Genomic DNA, 23198 nt, shown 5'->3' with positions numbered 1-23198 from the left:
AGGACTTTTACCCATTTTACATGAAAGTTATCAGGAAATGTTTCTTTATTGCAGGTATGACTTGGTTTGCAGCTGACACTGATTTTGCAGTTAATAGTAAGCCCCCTTCTCTTAATAATTAGCAAAGCTGGCAGCTTTACCGCTCTGGCTAAAACAGTACCTTTTTTATGCTGCTGTGCACTTATACTGACTGCAGAGAATAAAGTTTCTCATTTTGTCTTGCATCAATTCTCTTCCTCTCATGCTGTGCAATGAGCAAGAAAGGATTCCTTTCTTCTGCTTTATCAGACATCATCATGATGTGCAGAATATAATTCAGATGCCTCCAAGCTATCAGTTATCACAAAATGGGAATAAACCCCCAGAGTGCACGCCCATTTCAGGGAGACCTCAGCACTATTCCATTGGGATGGAAGACACTCTATAATAGTTCTGTCATTCTGCAGAAGTCATTGACATTCAGAATTTCTGTAACCTCTCAAATCTTCTTTTACTTACCTTTTAGCTCATCTGAAAATTGTCATGGCTTTTAGGAAGTGTGCATGTATGTCCTTACTGTACTATTCTCCTAATTAATATGGAGGTGCCAATTTATAAAAAAATCCTATACAGTATTTAATATAAAATTCCATATGCAATGGAGTACAAAGGCGATAACACAGAGATTATTGTTCAGCCTGAGTAATGAATTAATACTCTATTAAAAAGGTAAAATTAAACGGGGTAATTTTATGTCTGGGTTGTGTCCTGGAGACATACGGTTTATTTATTACTCTATTCTTGATTAGGTGCCAGTGTATTTGCTGGAGGAAAAACTGTAAGCTGTGGAATCAAAGAACAAAAATTTAAAAGGTAATGTAGCATTAGTGTAGTCCTAGATCTGACCACCCCGAACTTTAATAAAATTATGCTATAGATCTACCAAACTTTATAGCTGTCCTTGTAGGTTTTTCCCATTGCTCTGGGAAGTTAGCCAAATTCTCTTCTGGTGTAACTCTATTCAAGACTAATGACAGCCCACTGAGTCTTTGGTGTGATTTTTCCTAAAGAACAGATTGTTCTGGACAATAGTGTGGAACTCATATTCATGAACATTCATTTTTAAATATGAATTTACTTAAACTGTGTTTACAACCTCCTGTGTGTTTCATCAACAGCTGTTTCCCCCACAGAAACCCTGTGGAAAGTGAACAGCAAATATTTGAAATTGTAATTATAGCAAATATTTTACAAACAATCCATACACTGGAATAGTTTTGTTTAAATACCTTATGAAGCCAGGGTCCCTGGCATAGATTCATTTTATATCAGTATGGGATCTGATTCTGTTGCTCTGTGGGGTCAGGCCAATGCTCAGGATCTCAATATTGTGCTGACAGGAGGGCGTGGTGTACAATTGCACATGCACACACTCAAAAATCAATTAGGTGCATACACACACACACTAGGCACATGCACCCACACACTACCAACTCAGGCACACACACACATCCAAAATTACCAGCGTAGACACACACACACCTATCACCAATTCAAACACCAATTCAAGCACTATACACACCAAAAGTTAGACAAAAATCAATTGTCAATACCTGAACACCCAATACACATACACAGATCACTAATGCATTTATCACACACAATGACATATATGTATATTCACCAGCTCACACACAAACCACTCACCTACATATACACATAGGTGAGTTCCTAACTTGGGTGGTGTGGTGTGTATGTGTGTGCTTAAGGTATTTGGGATACCTAGGGTGATTGGTGACTATGGGAGGGGGAATCAAGGGTTAAAGATCTCCAGAAGGAGTGGAAGGAGGGAGATGGATGAGGGTTAAAATGAGACAGTGAAAGTGCTAGGAGTAAAAGTTGCTGGGGTCAGGATTAGAACCAGCAGACTGGAGGGGAGCTGGGGTTACTTAAGGACAAGTGGCTCCATGGTTACTTGAGGTCACTGGTGCAAGGGGAAAAGCCCAGGGGCAAGGAGGAGACATCCAGGAAAGAGAGAGAGGGAGACAGCTGGGAGCTTGGGGCTGGAAACTGAGGCAGACAGCTGGGAGATCAAGGGGCAGATAAATGGTGGCAAGGGGGAAACAGTCAGAAAACAGACAAAAACCCAACTCGGGGTTTCAAAATAACAGTTTTATTAAACTGACAACACCCTACACAGCCCCATTAAGTTATTGGTTCCCACACAGGCACATATACACACAAGCACTCACAATGGTACAAGGAGAAAGAGACTCAGTGGAAGGGTTGGAGTTTCAGGGCAGCTAGGATCTGGAACTAACTTCCAAGGGAAGTGTTGCTAGCTCTTACCTTGGGGGTCTTTAAGAGGAGGCTTGACAATTACCTAGCTGGGGTCAAATAAGCCCAGTATTCTCTCCTTCCCAGGGCAGGGGGTCAGACTTGATGATCTACTTAGGCCCCTTCCAACCCTACATCTATGAATCTATGAGTCTAGGTAGGGAAGAGTAACAGAGTCCAAGTCCTTGGTTGAAGAGAGGGTGGGAGTGATAGCTACTTATCCAGGCTGGAAGGGGGTCCTCAATGGCCAGTCAGGATCTTTGTCCAGCAGGTGTTATCCAGAGGAGGGGTCACCGGCAGGGCCTCTGGGTTGATAGGCAGCATGACATGGAGCAGGTCTGGTCCAGGTAAAGATGGCATCCCCACTGGGTCTGTCTTCACTGCCCCCTTTTATAGGGGCAGACCTTCTGTGACCCCAGTGGCAGGGGGCCTGCCCAGGCAAGGGGCAGCACCTGGTGCACTGAGCATGTGCATTCCAGGTCAGGACATGCAGTTTCAGGTGTCTGTAATGGTGGCTTGGTGGGATCTGCAGCAGTCTTTGTCTTTCAAATCTTGAGCCAGGGAGGGTTAATGCAGGGTGATGGTTGGGTCATGGAGTTGATGGTTCAGTCATTCAGAGGAAGCTATTTTTAGACCTACTGCCATTGTCTCTCAAGCACCCTCATTCATCCCCATTCATTCAGGAACAAAGTTACACAGGAGGGGTAGGTATGAGTCACACAGTTACAACAGCATTACAATAGGGTATGCCCGGGCAGGGGACACAAGATAGAGACTTGAAAGACGAAATGGAAACTTGACATGACTTATGCTAACTTACATATGTAGGCCTAAATCATATAGTACCAGTAAAACAGTAATATAGAACAGTAAAAATCAATATAAACATAATAATTATACAATATAAAATAGTGGATATCCGTAACAGGGCACTTATTTGAAAAGAAGGAGGAAAAAAAACAAAACAAATACAACTTGCTACCAAAATAAAATTCTGGAGTTTATCCTATGTCTTATAAGGCTCACTTATACTGATCTATAGGGAATGGAGAGGGAGAGAAAAAGTCAGAAATGTTTGGAGAAGGAGAGGGAATGTATTTTTAAATAAATAAAAAAAGAACAACTGGGGGTTTTGCTACAATTCCTCATCCTAACAATCATGCATGGCAGGAGTTGTGATTTTGAGATTAGGAATAAGATCCCAATAGCACCATTACTACTTGCCAGTACAGGGGGAGCCCAGAGGTGGGCACTCTCTGTACCAGTAAGTTGAAGGCTGGTTATCTGTATCCAGAGCCAACAATTAGCTGATTGTTGGCTATGCCAGACAGTTCCAGGTCCAATTGAAGACCTAGGGCTGTCCAGGGACTGGAGATTGTCAGCTAATTGTTGGGCCCAGTCCCCAGAAAGTCCCAAGTCCTGTTCATCTGGGGCTATCAGGACAGACAGTTGGCTGATTGTCTTCCCCCAGCTCAGACAGTCCTAGGTTTGAGACCCAAGGCCAACTGATTGCCAAAGCCCAGTACTGGGCAGCCCTGCCAGGGCTGCCTGACATGTTGGAGCAGAAGCTCTGCTTCCCTGTGTCAGGCAGCCTGTCCAGAGCTTTCTGGCACAGGGTTTAAAGTCCCTGATGCAAGAAGCCCTTCAGCTTTCTATCCTGTCTCTGGCTGAGCTTCTAATCAGCTGATTGTTGGCTTCCAGCCATACATTAATTTTAAGGAGCCATACAATCCAACCATAAAAATATTCTACATTACATATGAAATATTTTTAGGACCTATTCCCCCTTTTATGGCATCTTAAATTGGGTTCATGTGTAATTTATGCCATGAATAAAACATTAATAGTGGCATAAATGGAACATGTTAAGGGGTCCAGGATAGCAAGAAAGCATTTTAGGGAAGTTTTGTTGTTGAGGCTCAAAAGAGCTATATACTATCTCCATCTCAGCTTTTGTCTACTGGGTGCATCCCTGATGGAAGTCTCATTTAACAAATAGCGATAGTGCTAAAATATCAAAAAATATCACCATGGAGGATGCAGAGGACTGATATGGTTGCTGTTGTAATTTATACACTGGAATAATTGTTTCACAGGCAAGGAAGTGGTGTGAATTCCATCTCTTCAGTCGCTGCAGTTCAGGACCTAAAAGTATGTTTCTACTGTCTTTGGTAATGGAAATATGGGTTTTCATTTTTTGTGCCTATGCTATGGGTGCAATATACCAGGAAAGCTGTGTTTTTCTTCCTGGAGAAAAACTTCCAGGGACTCTAAAGAATCCCATTGCCTTGCTTGAAACAGGCAAATTGCAAAATTAGGGTTATCCAACTTCAAAGCAGCCAAGGGCCGCATGGCCTATGGGCCTCACCAGCTAGAGAGACACTACGTGGGCTGCACCAGAGAAAACCACCCCTCAGGCTGTGTACACTCTGTCAGTGCAACTCCCCACTGGTACACTGTTTACCCATGACCCCGACTGCTGCACTGTGCACCCTTGACCATCCCCCTACCACTGGACTGCATGCCCACACCCCCACCATTACACTGTGTGCCTGCTATATCCAGCCCCCATCACATCTCACTGTTGCACTGCCTGCCTTCAACCCCCGACCTTGAGAAGCTGCTGCTGCTTCTGCACTGTGTCCCAGGCTCACTCTTAACTCCTTCTGCTACTGCAGTACTCCACCCCCTGGGGCAGAAGCAAAGAGCACGAGGTGGAGCACAGAAACAGGACCTAGGCAAGAGCCTGGCAGATGCAATGTAACCCCTCACAGGGTTCATGTAGCCTGTGCGCCATCTGTTGGAGCACCGGAAGCAAGATTATGAGGGAAATTAAATCTTGGGAAAAGGTATGTGAGCAACAAACCAGTTTGGGGTGGCCAACTCATAGCATGTATGCCGCAAGGGGTGCACACAGGTACTTTGAATGTCACAAACCAGATGGAGCAGGGAGAAGAACAATTAATCAGGCAGGCAGAAGACAGTAGAAAAAGAGATGGGGTTGGAAAAGGGTATTAGTGACATGCCTGCCAAAAGGTTTGGTTTTCTCTGGCTTGGTTTATCACACAATCTTCTTATTCTGGGTTTTCCTCAGTAGCCTTGCCTGCTATCTAAATTACTTATTGGATTATCAGATAAAAATGGATGTCTAGAATGTGCACTGGGATATAAGTAAACACTAATGTCTAAATAATGCCTTGTGGGTTGTATTATGCTGGCACAGTTACTTTTTATTATTAAGATATAATATAAATCCACTGTTAGACTCTGATTAGTGTTCTGGATTAAAGCTGTATACTCTAATCAATAAATGAGCATCAGTGATTATGGTTTCATAAAAATTCACATAGAATCGTTATCACAGATTTTCTATCCATATCAGTTTTAGGCACTTTGATATTTACATTTGAAAGGTATTTTTCCTTTGTATAAAAACAACAAGTTAACTATAAATAACAAAATGACAATGGTGAAAAATTCAAGCTCTTTTTTGTCTCCCAAACACATCAGTTATTTTGATCAGAGCTGTTCTTTTTAAAATTGTTTGTTTGTAAGCAAAGACAGTTTAGAATATAAAACCCATATTTGCTTTCATATTTTGAGATTTATACAAAATGAAATGCACCACTATTATAAACAAATGCCTTCAATGAAAAGTCAGACTTAGTCTCACCTGAACCAGATTAGCTATATCTTCCTGCATCCTTCAAACTCCCAGGTGATCCTGATTGGTCGGTTATCAGGTAGAATGGCATCAGTTAGCAAAAGCTCAACTGAAGAGATACAAGACAGGAGAAAGTTTTTTCTTTTGTGTTTGGTCCTGAAGGGAGAGGGTAATATGCCAGAAGGAATCTTGACATGTCCATGAAATAAGGATCTAGATAGTAGAAATGGTTACAGGAGAAAAGTCTGGAGAGTTATTATTCTATATGTGTGCAAGATGAAAGGGAGCCCAAGGACAGGTAAAAGATCTTTTAGTTTTGTTTACCTTGTAACTGTTATTTAAGTTCATCATCTGTGTCTTATGAAAGGTGCAGGGGGGTTCAGTTGTCTAGTAGTGCCTTCCTAGTGAGGAGGGAGAATTGCTCTAAATAGAAGGAGTGATAATGAATATGCGACATGGGAAAACAGAATAGAAGGTCTGCTGGGAGAGAGAGAGCGAGCAAGATTTTCAAACAAAACCAGGTTTTGTCTGAAGAGTAGGTCAGTGCACCACTCTTCAGGGTGCTTTGGCTTGGCACGCTGATGCCTGGGTAATTCAATACTCCTGGAAAAATTGGTAGGTGCAATTACTTTTTTCGAGGGTCAAGTTACTTTTTATATCTACTCTGTGAAGTTAAGCATTCGATGCTTATGCATGAATTAGCCTCTCTCATCAGCATGAATCAATATCCCTATTATAATTATATTGCTTTCTTTCTAAAAACAGTTATTGCTTGCAAGTGTCGGGAATGAGTGTAAAGGGGAATATTTTGAAGGAAACTGTTTGGTTCAGGAAAAAAAATGGTTCTGATGCCTTGGGCTTGATTCAAAGCACAAGAAATGTAACAGAAAGAATCCTAGTGACTTAGCCATGACTATCAAAGGATCTGTGATGGGCTTATAAAAAAACTGGTAACAGTCAGTGGTATTGTATAAAGCCCTGATTCTGTGAACACAGTTGTGTGGATAAACCTCAGTTTTTGTCTTAACTCTTAAGGAGTAGTTAAGGAAATGTTGCTTTGTGAAGAAATTCCTAGTCCAATTCAATTTAATTCAAGGCTAAAAATAAAACCTGTCTTAATGCATGTGCACTTCCACATGCACAATATGTTTTGAGGTATTAATGGAATGTCTTACATGGTTTTTAAAGAAAATTGTTTTACTAATATGGCACGTGCAGTCTATACAGATAAGTAGCACTAAGCTGAGTTTTTAAAGGCCTTATGTTAATATGAATTGTGGTATTTGGTACGAATGTATTTCTTTTATGTTATAGTGCAGCCAGGATTGTAAAACATGGTAATAATTTTTTAGGTGCTATTCCCTAAATAATGATTTCATGCCTGGGAAGGGATCAAAACCTAAATGGTGAGAGAAGTAATCACTGAGAATTAGCATCTGACCTAGGTATTTTAATGGTTAATTAAATAGACCCTTGTGAGTATAGTTCAAGGCTCATCAGGGTCTGGAAGGACCTGGCTCATAAATTTACATAACTGAAAAGGTGTAAATAACCTCTTGGTCATAATTAGATCAGAAAAGACTCCTAGTCTGGTAAATAGATACATGCTTGTTGAGGCAGGAAGTTATAGGAATAGTATGGACTCCCCAAGAATCCAATGGCCAGATAAGGATACTAAAACCTTGTTGTGGGAGCAAGTCTTTCATTTCCCTGGGCTAGGGAAGGACTTTAGACCCTCAGGCAGTAGGCTTAGTATTCTGGTAGACTGGAGAAGTTGCAGGAAGAAAGGTCAGAGGCAGCAGTTGAGTTCTAACCTGCTTCCAACATTTCCCTTTGTTTGTATCTCTATATCTGAGTATATGATTACTGATTTCTTATGACTACTGTTAGGTGTGTGTGTGTGTGTGTGTGGCCAGCTGCGCATGTGCCACCAAGAGGGTGCTTGCCGATTGGCTACGAGGACCTGGAATGTTATAGACAGAGGGAGTGAGGATGGAGCTGCCATGCCACCCTCCACCCCCCCCCCCCAAACAGCTGGTGGGAAGAGGAGAGGAAGGGAGGGGGTGAGGGAAGCGGGAAGGTGGGGGTCCAGTGGCACTGCCCCCCTGCCACTTCCATGCCCCCCCTTGCTGCTGCTGCCACCTGGCCCTGACAACAGCTGGCAGAGGGGGAGGTGGTGGGTAGAAGGAGAGGGGAGGCAAAGGGGGTGGTGTTGCCTGTCGCCAGGTGTCAGCAGCTGCCGCTGGGTGCAAGCTCCCCTCCCCCTGTTCTTGGGAGCCAGCAGCAGTGTGGCATGGAGCAGCAGGGGTGGGAGGCAGGGGGAGGGGCTGGAGGCAGGGAGTGGGGGGTGGCACTCTGTCCCTGCCCTCACCATTATGAATGATGGGCAATTTGCTAATATAATATATATATAGTCCTATTCTTACAACTGACCATAAATAACTTAAAGCAGTAAATAAGTTCAGAGCAATTGATCATGGAGGCAGACCTGTTCTATAGAAGGCAAAGGCAGGGATCTACCATTTTAGAGCACAGGTCTGGGCAAAGGTTTGGATCTTCTAGCTGGCAAAATCTCTCCTGCAAGGAGCTGGGAAGACCTGGGTGAGGCAGGTAAAGCTGAGGTACCTTTGTTGTGCCCCAGCTCAAGTCTGGGATCGTGCCCAGTATGCAAAGGCCAATAAAGATACCAGGGGTGAAAGTACAAAGAAGGTTTATTGCTAGCAATAAAAGGTGCAAGTGGAATAATTTCACGTAACAAGCACACTAGATTACTATTTCTAAGCATCTTTTATACAGGAGTTTTTGAACCTTCATAAGCATGCTTGTTTGCTGATTGGTTATAAGTGAGTGATGCAAGAAGTTCTTTACTGAGCATGTCTCTATACCTGTGTTTTAACCATGTATCTCATTTACATACATGTGTGTTTCATTAGCATACTTCTTCCCCACCTAGGGGCGTGATTTTTAGTATTTTAATGAGCCCTTTAACCCAGTACCCTGCTTCTGCTTTTGTTTTCAAGCCCCCTTTATCTAGGACTGTCTCCTCCTTATCATTGCAGATGGGCATTCGTCACATAACATTCTCTTCTGCTTAGTCTTTGAGTAGTGGTTTCTAGGTCACTCCTTACATTCCCCTCTCTGGAGGATTTTTAATTATTATTATGATTGCTCCATTCAATTTGGCTTAACACAAATCTAGTATCATCAGCTTTCTTTGTTTGTAAAATCATTTGATTTACCTTAGGCCTGAAGATAGATATAAAAACAGGTAAACATTGGATACAGCAACAAACCATAATCCCTATAATACAGAACAAGACAACCATACTAAATAACTGTCTCAACCATCTAAAATTGGGAAGCCAGGAATTTAACCAGGAAAAGTCTAAGCCAGATGATTCTTTCAATGTCTGTGCCAATTGTTGTAAGGCACCAATTTTGTCTTCAATTAGCACAGAATTATCGGTGAGGTTGAAACAACACATTCCTTTTAAAGTTTCACACCCAAGATTGTGTCGTAATAAGAGATAATCAATAGCGGCTCTATTCTCCAAGACAGCGTCCCTTAATTGTTTTTGTTCAGCATTCAGGGCTGAGAGTGCTTGGGATGTAGCATTTAGTCCTTTTGCTAGAACACAGGCCACTGCATTAAGATTTCTGCTATTACTTACAGCGAGGCCCAAAACCCCCACCATAGATGCAGCTAATGCTATGTATTCAGCCTTAGATAATAGTCCAGGGGAATCATTCTCATCGCAATCAGCAGTGAGAGTAGTGTACGCCCACTTATACCTCCCACCGAGAGGGGTCTGTTCAGTGTGCATTAGGTCAGATTTCCTTGGAAGGGCTGCAGTTACCTGGGCAATGGTGCATGGTCCCCCAGTAGCGTTTGCTGGGAGGTATGAATATATTATTCTCCCGCAGGCTAGAAACCATCCTCGAGGAAGGATGGTATGTGTGTATGCATAGGATATTTGACTGGTCTTATTACAGAGGACATCTTTACCTTGGTTCAATTTAAGGCAATTACCAGTACAATTAACCGTTAGGAAACATTCGGAAGCATTAGCTGTTGCCTGAACCTGTACGGAAAACATGTTTCTGCTTTTATCTTTTACAATAGTCCCCCAATTATATATATTCTGATATGTACTTTCCTTATCTATACCTTTCAGCATAGTATAATTTTGTAAAATTTTCAAAGGGGTTGGTACTGCGATTAAGCATGAGGTAAAAACCAGGTGAGCATTGATCCCTCCCGCTAAGCAGAAGTCCGTTCTATTTAAAATTTCCCAGGCCAGATAAATCCAGACATTTTCCTGAGGGTCAAATTTTTGTTGTAAAAGGTTTTCCCCTCTTATGAGAAGGAGTGGACAGATCAGGGCACCCCACAATAAAACCTTGAACAATTTCATGATAAGGCCTGTAAAACTTGATCAATGATTGACAAATTATTTAAAGTTCCTTTCTTTTGAATAGGAATTTTAAGTCTCTTATTGGCTCCACCTTCCACTGTTCTCTGCCTCCAGGCCCGGAGTCTGCAGGGGTTCCTTCTTGTTCTGGTCCAGCCACCAGCTTTAGGTGACTGGAATGTATCCAAGTCTTGATTCCTTCGAGCTTTGCTGCCATCGGGGTCGTCAAAAGCACCCTATATGGGCCCTTCCATCTGGCTGGAAGTGGTTCCTCATTCTAGTCTTTCACAAGGGCGTAACTCCCAGGTAACAGTCGGTTTTCTGGGGCAGGAGACTGATCCTGTGACTGCAGCACGTCCCGTACCTGCTGATGGATGGAAGACAAAACAGAAACCAAGGACCATACATATTTTCTGATCATTCTCTCTCCTAAAACATGTAACTGTTGTTCAGTACCCAGGGGCAGACTCAGAGGGTAAGGCTTACCATACATTATCTCAAACGGGCTTAATCCCAATTTAGAATGTGGTGCGACCCTTACTCGTAACAGGGCCAAGGGTAGGGCCTCTGGCCATTTGAGTCGAGCTTCTTGGTAAATCTTTGCAAGGTGTCTTTTTAAGGTCTGATTCATACATTCCACCTTTCCACTGGACTGGGGTCACCAAGGGGTGTGTAAATGCCAGCTGATTCCCAGGAACTCAGAAACCTTCTGAGTAATTTGTGCAATGAAATGTGGGCCATTGTCTGACCCTATTCCTTTTGGAAGTCGAAGCGAGGTATGATTTCTCGTAGGAGCACCTTAATCACCTCTCGGGCTTGGGCAGTCCAACATGGGAAGCACTCAACCCAATTAGAGAAAGTGTCCACAAAGACAAGGAGATATCTCATCCCTTGTTGCCGGGGCAACTCGGTAAAATCCACCTGCCATGCTTCTCCTGGCCCATTGCCTATTCTCTGATGTCCTGAAGTTTCTTTTCTCCCTCCTTTTAGGTTATTTCTCTGGCAGACCTCACATGTTTCTGATACCTTCTTGGCAGCCTATTTTAATCCCACTCCAGTTACATAGTGACTGATCCATCTTACCAGGGCCCTGGGTCCATAGTGGGTGCCATGATGAGCGCTCTTTACTACCACATGAATCCAGGCAGCTGGGATGATAATGCGGCCATCCTTTGCTACTAGCCACCCGTGCTCCCCCTTCTTTGCTTGAAACTCTTTTATTAATTGTTTGTCTTTTTCCCCATACTGTGGTGTCACAGGCTGATATAGGTCTGGGAGGAGAGGTAACGGATTACTTACTTCGGGCAGCAAGTCTGTCTGAGGTCTTTTAGCTGCTCTCTTTGCCGTAGCATCAGCAAATCATTTACCTTTTGTGGAGGGGTCGTTCCCTTTCTGATGTGCCTTACAATGCATTACCGCTACCTCCTTCGGTTCCCAGACTGCCTTGAGGAGAGCTTTTATTTGCTTGCTATGCTTGATGCTTACTCCTTTAGCATCAAGTAGACCCCGCTCTTTCCACAGTGCTCCATGAGCATGTAAAACAAGGAAAACATATTTAGAATCAGTATAAATATTGACAGTTTTGTTGGCTGCCAATTGCAAAGCCCGAGTCATAGCAACGAGTTCAGCCTTTTGAGCTGAAACAGATGGGTTTAAAGGTCCTGCTTCTATCACATTCTGTGTAGTCATGATAGCGTATCTGGATTTTCGAATTCCATTCTCCATACTCGAGCTGCCATCCGTGTAGAATTCCAGTTCAGCATTGTCAAGGGGTCGGTCTCTCAGGTTTGGTCTTGAGGGGTAAACAGCTTCCAATGTTTGCAGGCAATCATGTACAAGATCTGGTGTGTTAGCCATAGGTCGCAACAATGTTGCTGGATTTACAGTGTGAGAAATGGCCAATTTTATTTCAGGCTTATCTAGGAGGATGGCCTGATATCGAGCCATTCATCCCAGGGTTAACCAGTTCCCTCCTTTCCGCTCCAGGACTGTAAGCACTGTGTGAGGCACATATACAGTCATTTCATGGCCTAGGGTTAACTTTTCAGCTTCTTGTATTAGCAGACAGGTGGCAGCAACAGCCCGGAGACAAGCAGGCCATCCAGATGACACAAGGTCTAATTGCTTGGAAAAATATGCCACCGGTCGCTGCCAGCTACCTAATTTCTGTGTGAATACCCCCACGGCCACCCCCTTTGGTCATGCACAAAAAGGGAAAAAGGCTTACTCGTGTCTGGTAGTCCTAAGGCGGGTGCTTCAATAAGAGCCTGCTTTAATGGCAGAATGCTTGCTCACACTCTTCAGTCCATTCGAGCACCTTTTCATCACCTTGTGTAGCTCCATACAGAGGTTTTGCAATAACCCCAAAATTTGGAATCCAAATCCTACAAAAACCTACTGTACCTAAGAAGCCCCGTAGTTGCTTCTTTGTTTTTGGGGGTGCTAGCCGGCATATAGCTTCTTTTCTTTCAGGCAACAGGGCTCTCTGACCAGGCTGTAGTTCAAATCCCAAATATGTTACCTTCTGGGACATTGGTTGCATCTTACTTTTGGACACTTGGTATCCTTCTTGTCCCAGAAAATTAAGGAGGCAGATTGTTCCCTCCAGGCAGCTTGCTTCAGTGGTGGCTGTTAAAAGCAAGTCATCCACATATTGCAAAAGGGCACATGACAGTGGCAGTTTTAGCCTATGTAAATCCTTGCTTAACGAAGTGCCAAATAGGGTTGGGCTGTTTTTAAACCCTTGGGGTAAGACAGTCCAGCAAAACTGAGTCTTAATGCTAGTATCTGGGTCTTCCCATTCAAATGCAAGTATTTCCTGAGATTGCCTCTCTACCGGTATACAGAAGAAAGCATCTTTTAAATCAATAACCGTGAGCCAGTTATGAGCTGGGTTCAAGGCAGACAGTAGGGTGTATGGGTTGGGGACAACTGGGTGTATACTCACGACCACTTTATTTACAGCTCTCAGTCTTGAACAAAATGATATTCGTCACTCTTAGGCTTCTTCACGGGCAAGATGGGTGTGTTAAAAGCTGATGTGCATTCACGGAGAAGGCCATACTCCAGGAACCGTTCAACTAACGGCTTCAGTCCTTTCCTGGCTTCCATCCACATTGGATATTGTTTCACTCATGGAGGCTGGGCCCCTGGCAAAAGTTGAATCTTCACAGGGTCAGCATTTTTAGCCTTCCCGGGTCGGTGACCTGCCCATACCCATGGAACAACAGCATCGAGCAGGGTTTGAGGAATATCCGGTGTACTTTCTTCTCGGAGAAGGCCGAGAAGGCAGGCCTGCAGGTGCCACCCCTTTTCAGGAGGCACCGTTAGGAACATTTGCATATCCTGAAATGACAACGTAGCTTGCAGTTTACAGAGGAGGTCTCTCCCTAAAAGGGGAACGGGGCAGTCTGGCATATACAAGAATTGATGGGTGACTTCAGCTTGCCCAAGATTATAGGTCATTGGCTGTAGGAAGGGCCATGTTACTGCCTTCCCTGTGACCCCCTACCACCGGCACAGTCTTTTTACTTAAAGGTTTCAGTTTTTGAGTTAAGATGGAATGTGTAGCACCTGTATCGACAAGAAATTCTACCAATTCATCTCTGTCCGCTAGTTGCATTTTAACCAGAGGCTCATCAGGGGACACCGGGATCTGGGTTATCTTTCCCTCCCGGGCCTCCGGTCCCCTTCAATCTGAATCCCTTCCAAAAGCAAACAGTCCACTGCTCTCCTCTCTTTTCTTTTCACCTTCACCTACTTTCTGATTGGGGCATTCCCGCTTCCAGTGTCCCTTTTGTTTGCAATAGGCACACTGATCTTTCTCTAATGGACCCCGCCTCTGAGGCTGTCTCCGGGATCCCTCATTTCTGGGTTTTCCCGTGATTGCAGCTGCCACTAGGGCTGCCTGCATTTTCATCTTTCTCTCCTCTTTCTTGTCCTGTTGCTTTTCCTGAACACTTTCTCGGTTAGTAAATACTTGGTAAGCAATGTCTACTAGTTGGGAAATAGGCATACCTGTTGCTCCGTCCGTCTTCTGCAATTTCTTCCTAATGTCTGGTGCACTCTGACTTACGAAGATCATATTTACCATGCGAGCGTTCGATGCATCCTCCGGGTCCTCACAGGTGTATTGTCTGAAAGTAGTGTAGATTCTTTCCAAGAAGGCACTCGGGGTCTCATTCGTCTCCTGTCGAACCTCATACACCTTACTGAGATTCTGAGGTTTTTTCACAGCACCTCTCAATCCTTTTTAGGATATATTCTCGATAGGCGCGGATGGAGGTCATATCTTGGTCTGGGTTCCAATCTGGCTCCTGGGTGGGGACATGATTGTCCTTATATCCTTGCAGGCGCCCTGCGGTAATTTCCTTTTCCACGTACTCACAGGCTTTGTTTACTACCATCCTCCTTTCCTCTGGTGTCAACAGGACATCTAAAAGAGACTGAACATCTGCCCAGGTTGGGTTATGGGTTTTGAAAATTGTTTCAAACAGGTTTCGTACCTTTTCAGGATCTTCTCTCAAGCTGGGGTTATTGTTCCGCCAGTTATACAAATCTGAGGTAGTGAAAGGAATGCGCACAAAGGTTCGACGGTAGGTTGGCTCACCACCATCTTTGAGGGGCCCGGGTACCACTTGTTCTCTTAGGGGAAATACCCCATTTCCCTTCCCACGGCCAGAATCAGATTCCCTGTGATGTTTTCCCTTAACCCCGGAGTCTGCTCCTAACTGTACTCTCCACCCACCTCCCGGGGTTATATCAGGAGAAGTCGGGGGTTCTGGAGATTACCAAGCACCCGACGGCCATGGTCGATGCTGTTCCAGATCCCTGGGTCAGGGAGTGTTCTCAACCTCCGCCTCGGGGGGGGGGGGGGGCGGGGGAGGAAGCAGGAAGAGCGGATGCCAACGAGGAATCAGATGAATGAGGAGGAGGAGGGGGAAGAGGAGGAGGATAAGGTAGAGGTGGCAAAGGGAGGGGAGCCTCTGGCTCTGGACATTCCAGGACAGGATTTGCAGTTGGTCGAGCCACTGCTATCTCACAGATCCCAACCCCCTCCCCCAATCCACATTCCTCCAAAACCTTTCTATCCCTACAGAGACATAAACGCTTGCGCATACATCAATTCCTCCCATTTACCTTTCTGCCGGCAGAACAAAATCAATTGTAAGATGGTATTATAATTAACACTTCCCTCCCGAGGCCAATGTTCTTAATCATCTAGCTGATAGCGTGGCCACGCAGTTTCACAGAAGAATTTAGCTTTCTTCTTAGTCATAGGATCCCCACCGAACTCTGCCCAATGTCCCAATACACAAGAGAGGGGGGTACATTTCCTAACCTTACTGTTAATGGTACCTATCTCAGGGCTGTCTTCCCGGTCCTGACCGTCCGACTTACCTGGGATCCAGGGATCTGTTCTTAGTCCTCGTCCTCACAGGGGAAGAATCACTGGTCTTGGACTCAGGCCAGACAGAATACTTACAGAGATAATCCCAGGCAGGCGTACTGATGGTAGGCCTTATGCCCTTTCTACCCTCTCACCCAAGTGCCTGTTACTGGTACTTTCACTCTATGGCGTTGCACTGTTAGGCTACTGCCGCCTCAGTGATCCAGCTCCCCCTGAAGCAAAAGTCTCACTGGGAAAAGAGAACCCGGGGAGCGCCTGACATTCGCTTCGGAGGAGTGGCTTTCTGGTCGTCAGGTAGTCCGGGCAAAGCCTTATCTAAGGCAGTCCCATCTGGGTCGCCAAAACTGTTGTGCCCCAGCTCAAGTCTGGGATCGTGCCCAGTATGCAAAGGCCAATAAAGATACCAGGGGTGAAAGTACAAAGAAGGTTTATTGCTAGCAATAAAAGGTGCAAGCGGAATAATTCACGTAACAAGCACACCAGATTACTATTTCTAAGCATCTTTTATACAGGAGTTTTTGAACCTTCATAAGCATGCTTGTTTGCTGATTGGTTATAAGTGAGTGATGCAAGAAGTTCTTTACTGAGCATGTCTCTATACCTGTGTTTTAGCCATGTATCTCATTTACATACATGTGTGTTTCATTAGCATACTTCTTCCCCACCTAGGGGCATGATTTTTAGTATTTTAATGAGCCCTTTAACCCAGTACCCTGCTTCTGCTTTTGTTTTCAAGTCCCCTTTATCTAGGACTGTCTCCTCCTTATCATTGCAGATGGGCATTTGTCACATAACATTCTCTTCTGCTTAGTCTTTGAATAGTGGTTTCTAGGTCACTCCTTACGGCTTGAGCTAAGAATTCAGCCACTTGGAACATTTAAAATCTATTCTTGGTGGTCAAGCAGCAGATAGCAGAGTGGGGTTTAGAACTAAAGGACACCCACATAGGTGTGTGAACATCCCACAAGTTTGTCTCAAAGGTGCATCTGACCAAATCCAAGGCCACAGTGTGTCATGACTTGTGTGGCCTCTCCTGAATTCTGAACACCTTTGAACAGGAGGGTCACATATATTGTTCCTTCCTTAGGGGAGGGAACAGCATTTTTTTCTTACTATCATAATGGCTTTAATTATAGTAAGAAATTCCTTAAAGTGGTCAAGATCCAATATTCTACATCTAGTCCCTCCTTGCTATTCTGTTATAACACACTTGCACCTATGTATGCTCTATGCTTTCAAATACTAGAGATTGGTAACTATGTATTAATTTTGTTTCAGGGAAAGGTGAGCATGGAAAGCCATACCCTCTCACAGAAGAAGACCATGATGATTCTGCTTATAGGGAGAATGGCTTCAACATATTTGTTAGCAACAACATAGCCCTGGAACGATCCCTGCCAGATATTCGTCATCCTAAGTATGTAAACTATATTTGATGGTCTGTTTCATTTAGTGTATTTATCCATTTTCTTGGTACAGTAAAATTCCTCTTATCTGGCATGGGTGTGAAATGGGGGGGGCGCCAGGCACTAAAAAAATGCTGGTTACCTGAGGCCAGTGGTTTTCAGCCAGACAGCCCCAGCCTGTGTCTGGCTGCCTGGCCAGAAATTCTGGTTAATAGAGTGTTCCAGTTACTCAAATGCCAGATAACAGGGATTCTACTGTAACTGCCTCTCAGCCTAACAGGCAAACTCAGTACAAAGTTATGATGCCAGGTGGTGAATATGTTTTGTTTAGGTAGACCATATCTAGATTTGTGACAGCAGTACAGTGGTTGGCATGTTTGGGGCCTTGCTTATTTTTTTAGAATGTTTTGATTTTTGTTTTCAAGGGACTTGGTCAGTATGTGTTTGTTGTGTGCTTTTTAGTATTAAAAACAAACAAAAACCTTGAGGTTCAAAAAAATGATCCATTAGTAAAACCGAACTAATACATCCTCAGTGATATCAGTGGCAACAGTAAATCCACAGATTTTTAACCTCTGAGAGCCTTAAAAGGAATTTAATACATTTTATGGCATTAGGCTAGATAATATAACACTACTTGTATTAGATTTTATTTGGAAAAAAAGCAAATGGTGCTCTCATGGCTGTATATTAATCTCCATGTGCCAGGATTGATCTGTATAGGATGTATGCAAAGAACAACTTAAATTGAATGCTGCTTAAATATTTTATCAAAAAGTGTTTGCCTTGTGGCTGGCCAAATTATCCCCCACCGGTTGTCTGAAATTTTCTACAGTAGTTGGCCAAGAATATTTCCAGTAAAATAGAGTTTTAATGCATAATTGCTCAGCATCAAAATTATGTTAAACAGTATTGTTGGCATGATAAATATAGCAAACTACAGTAAAATATTTGTTATCTACATTTAAGCAACTGGAAATTCTATTAACCAGAATTTCTGGCCAGTCAGTCAGACATGTGGGAGGGGGCATGAGTGACTGGTGCCTCCTGAATCTGGGAGGGGACCTGCAGAAGCCACCAATGGTGGCAGCCCTGTTGGGGGGCACCAGCTCTACTGACAGCATCAGTGTTGGCTGTCAGGGGTGTCCCAGCTGCCTGTGGAGGGTTCGGGATTGAGAGTATGGTTGGGGTAGAAAGGTAACAAAGGTTTATTGACTTAACAAAAACACAACTATGTATAGTAACAAGACAAACAATGACAGGCAAGAATAATTCACGTCAGCAACTTGTTGGCAGTCCCCTCTGATGCCTGATGTACAACAAGTTTCTCTTTTTTCACAAAGCTCAGCGAAGTCAGGCATCCCTGATCAGTGCTGTCCGAGAGGTACCGGGAAGAACCCTGGTATTCAGTTCTTGGGCTCCTTGAGATCCACAGGCTCGCTCATCCAGGTCAACGGCTAACTAACCTTTTCACAGAGCTGTATCTTCCTTCAGAATGATTTCTGGATGTTTTAGCCCATTTATAGCTTCTGAATGGTACTGATAACTTACAGCCACTCAGGTTCTTTTTACTTTAAATGTCCTTAGACTGACCAGTAGCAGTACAAGCCTTGCATTCCTTTTGATATAGTTAATTTTAATTATGCCACAGGGCCTTACTACTTCAAGGCTTTGATAAATTTACTAGGCCTTACTTTATACAAGGCCTTACTACATCTTAAACTTTAATTAGGCTTTTAGCAACAACATATAGCTTAATATTGAAACAAATACAGAAAAACACTTGGTCTAATCTTCCTAGAGCCTTCAGCAATCACCTTTACCACACAGACATAATTTTCAGCTGTCACAAGGGGGGGGGGGGGGGACATGTGCACGCCCTACCAGTTGCCTGTGTGGAGGAAGGGAGGACGATTGCATGTGGTGACTGCACTCCACATTATCTGAAAACCTCTGCCAGGTTATTTCAGATAACTGGAATTTTTACATAACTGGCAACCCCCTTATCCTGGGGATACTGGATAACAAAGATTTTACTGTACTTTTCCCCAACAGCATATTTTAACTTGTCTTGGTATGCAAATTTGCCAGTATATATGCTGGTAACTTGTGTTTTCTACCCATTGCTAGCTACATGGGCCATGATATCTCTCAGGATCTCCAAGAAGCAAGGAATTGTCAGAAATGACTTATTAGAAACAAGTGGACCTATAGTGACTGCACTTTCTAGTAACTTTCACCCTGACGTTCTCATTTGCAACAAGAAATGCAAAAATCTAGAACTCTTGGTTCCAAAACGATACCTTTAATTAGACCAACTGAGAAATTGCAAAAAGAAAATCTTTTTCTGCAAGCTTTCAGCCTCAGGGCAAGTTCAAGATGGTAAAAAGTCCCCATATGTAGGAAATAAAATTCATTTTTGCACAGAGGAAGCAGAAGCTGGAAAACTGTCCCTCTGGGTCTATGAGAGTCTGTTTGTAAGCTTGCTCAATTTCTCAGTTGGTCTAATGAAAGGAATCATTTTGGAACCAAGAGTTCTAGTTTTTTGCATTTCTTTTTGTCTCAGACCAGCATAGCTACCACATACATCATTTGCAACACACGTTCTTTAGGTGCCTATATTATCCTTGTGTTCTGATTTGGATATTGTAGGAATCTGGTTTATTGTAGCTTGGTATGATTTATGGGATGTAATAACATCTATGTGACTCAATTTGAAAAAGTATTCTGTTTGCTTGATTTGGGTTGCATAATATTTTATCAACATACATCATCCTTGGGAAAACTTCTGCTTTATATTCTCTAAAAGTGACAAAGGCTTTCTAGTGGTAGTACTAGTGTAGTAAGGCACAGCTGAGTCAGGGTGAGAGAATTAGGCCCTTTAGCTCTAATGGCTACCACTCTTCACTACAGGCTTGATTTCCTGTTTGCTATTGTATGTGATGATATTTTTTTTCCATTGTTTTCAGTGTAACTTGGAGCAGGCCCTAAATGTTTTGTTTACTGTTTGCGTCCTAGATGGTAACTCAACTAAGTTAGTCAGTTCTAACCTATTTGTTTAACAACTCTGTACCATTTATATTTCCACCTACATGAAATTACATGTATTATATACAGTATAGAAGATCATAATATAAGCAGTCTTGAGTGGGTTGTGTGCTAATTTTTAAGAATTTTAAAAAATTCATTTAAATCTTAAGAATATATATATATGCCCCCTTGAAAAGAATGTTAATTTATTGGAAGAGAATTTTGTATAAATATGCTTGTTTTCTAATAATAGGCTTTCATTTTTGCAAAATACAACTGCATTTCTTGGAAGAATTTGAGTAAATTTAAGCTCAATTTACAGTACATTAGCCTGTGACAGGCTAGGTGGTAGTGATTTAGCCCAGGGGTTTTGAAAGGGTAAAAGATGATTGGAGGGCTTGGATTCCCTTTCCTCACCAATCAGGCCCCAGAGACTCACCCTCCATGTCCCCTGATTAGCCCTTTGGGTCACCTGGAGGGGGATAAAAGGGGCAGCGTAGCTGACTCGGAGGAGACCAGCGAGGGACCACAAGGAAGGAGTTTCAAAGAGCTGGCAAGAGCTGAGCCAGCAGGGCAGGAGCAGTTGCCCCAGAAGAGCCTGAAGGAGTGGGACCTGCAGGCAGCAGTTGGACCCTCAGCAGCGCGGTGTGCAGCCGGTAGGAGAGGCTCCCTGCTGGGCTCCAGGATCACCTATGAGAGGCTGCGGCAAGCAGGAGAGGCTCCCCAGATCCAGCAAGGATCTGAGCAGTGATCTGAGAGGTTCAGCCCAGTTTCCAGCTTCTGCAGCAAGAGGCTAGGCAGCTGTATGTGAGGCAGGGGCAACTGGAAAGTCAAGATCCCTAGCAGCTCAGAGTGGTAGTAACACTGGTGTCTGTGTAGTAGCAGTTCTGCCTACTGCATAGGAGATCTGAGTTCAAGTCCCAGCTAGGATAAATTGGGGTGAGTGAAGTAACACAGAGAAGTTCTTGTTGCAGTGGAAAGGGGTCATTGTGTTTTTTCCTCTTTTCTCTCCCTCCAGGTACCTATGTCCTATATGTCTAGTAATTTGATGTTTTGTATTTTGTGCCTTTTATATTTTGCTAACCAGTATTGTTTGTTCTGCTGTTTGTGTTTTATATTTTGTTAACCCTGTATTTTGTCAACTGGATGAATATGTCTGTCTAACCTTTATTGAATCCTGCCCCCCTGGGGTGTTGTAGTGTCCCCTATACCCCCTGGCTTATACCTGTTATGTTCCCACCACTGTTCTCTCATTAAAAGGTATATGGTTAAGTCCCTATTGGTGATCTGGCTCTGCTCTATAGGGGGAGGAGGGTCTCTACACTTTCCACAGTGCTTGAACACCTGCTCTGATCCCTTCAATTGGAGAGGGGGTACATCTTGGAGTACCGGGATTACAAGCCTATGGTTATGCCAAGTCAGGCACAGTTTTATTGGTAGAATAGATCCTGTATGGTGAATATGGGAAAAGATCAATTAGGTGTCTTGTTTATATAGGGAAACGTTTATTGTACTGGTATAATCATATTTAGAAAGGTATAATGCTGTAACTCCTTGTGTGGAGAGTCCTACTAGGAAGGGGAAAGTGCCTCAGTTTAGTGTATATTGGGTCTTGGTTCTTTGACCGAGGCTGCAGGTGCTACAACAGGTATACAACATTTTTGTTTAATAGCTTTCAGTTTTAAAGGTGAAATTATAAGTACTCAACATATTAACAGTTCAGTAAACAGAGCCAGAGATCCAGATTGTATATTGGAGCCTTGTTCTGTCAGTGGTGCAGTCATTTGAATGAGTCTTTTGATGTTTCTGAAAACTTTATTAGAATGTGTCCTCTAATTCCTATTGGTTGGACTAATAATTCAGTGGAACCTATGTAGCAGAGTATTATTATTATTATTATTATTATACTTGGCAGTGCCAGTCAAAGACAAAGACTGTACTCTGCTACATATTATGTAATTGCAAAATAAGACAGCAGTCTCTACCCCAGTATCTTGTGCTTTTTGTGAAAGATGAGTAAATGCTCAGACATGATACTACAAGAAAGGTGTAAACCAACTCATGAAAGTACAGAAAAAACAACAAAAAGTATCACAGGTCTGGAAAACATAACCTTTGAAGAAAGACAAAGATTTGGATGTCTTTATACTGTAAAGAAGATTCAGGAGAGACTCAAGTTTTCAAATATATAAAAAGTTTCTACAGTGATGAAGGTAATACACTGGTCTCTCTGTTCCCTGGGGATAAGACACTAAGTAATGGCTTACATGAAAATAAAGGGTATTTTAGGTTGGATACTTGAAGAAAACTTTCTAGTTGTAAGGAAAGATGTGCAAATATAGGTTATTTAAAAAGTTTTGTGGTTGTTAAGGTGTTTAAGAACAGGTTCAACAAATTTGTCAGGAATGATTCAAGGCAGGATCAACTGTTTAATTAACTAGATCAGTAGTGCCAAACCTTTTCACCTCACAGGCCAAATGAGCAGTGTCAGGTTAGTCTATGGACCCAATCAGGCATGCAGTTGTGGTCTGGAGCAGGCCTGACCCAGCCATGCGGGACCCAGACCTGATCCAGCCACACGGGGCCTGGAAATTTGATGATGGAGCAGTTGCAGTGTTAATTGCTATCACTCCCTAACCATCAAATTTTGGACCTGTGAGGAGCAATGTGGACCAGGTGACATGACTCCAATGGCCAGATCTGGGGAAAGGGACTTTTTGAGGTCCCTTAGAGGCCTATTTTCTATGATTTCCCTTAAAAAGAAGGGGGAGGGAGTGAGCATTGGCTACAAGCGAGAGGAAGGGAGGGGCAGTATAAGAGAACATTGAGATGGTATTGGTCAACATGACAAGTGATTTCAGGTGACAAAACTTTTGCTGACAACTTTTGTAGGCAAGGGAAAGTGTCAAGACTTGGAAGATGGCAATGAAGCTTATTAAGGCATCCAAATTCCTCAAACA

The 23198-nt window shown here is 43.3% G+C and overlaps 1 protein-coding gene across 2 annotated transcripts in view; it reads left to right on the top strand.

The window, feature by feature from the left end:
* GALNTL6 (polypeptide N-acetylgalactosaminyltransferase like 6) overlaps positions 1-23198 on the top strand; it is a 1039950-nt gene that overhangs the window by 452825 nt on the left and 563927 nt on the right. The window contains exons 1-2 of one of the 2 annotated variants that reach the window (XM_059721883.1): positions 6027-6278; positions 17081-17219. In XM_059721883.1, coding sequence (XP_059577866.1) covers positions 6257-6278; positions 17081-17219 — 161 coding nt within the window. In that variant the 5' untranslated portion in view covers positions 6027-6256. Of the gene's footprint in view, positions 1-6026; positions 6279-17080; positions 17220-23198 lie in introns of those variants that run through there. The other variant, XM_014611634.3, reaches the window with a different exon arrangement.

Source organism: Alligator mississippiensis, chromosome 2 (assembly GCF_030867095.1).
Source record: "Alligator mississippiensis isolate rAllMis1 chromosome 2, rAllMis1, whole genome shotgun sequence".
NCBI lineage: Eukaryota > Metazoa > Chordata > Crocodylia > Alligatoridae > Alligator > Alligator mississippiensis.
Note: the sequence above shows the minus strand (reverse complement) of the source record. Positions and strands in the feature narration are given on the sequence as shown.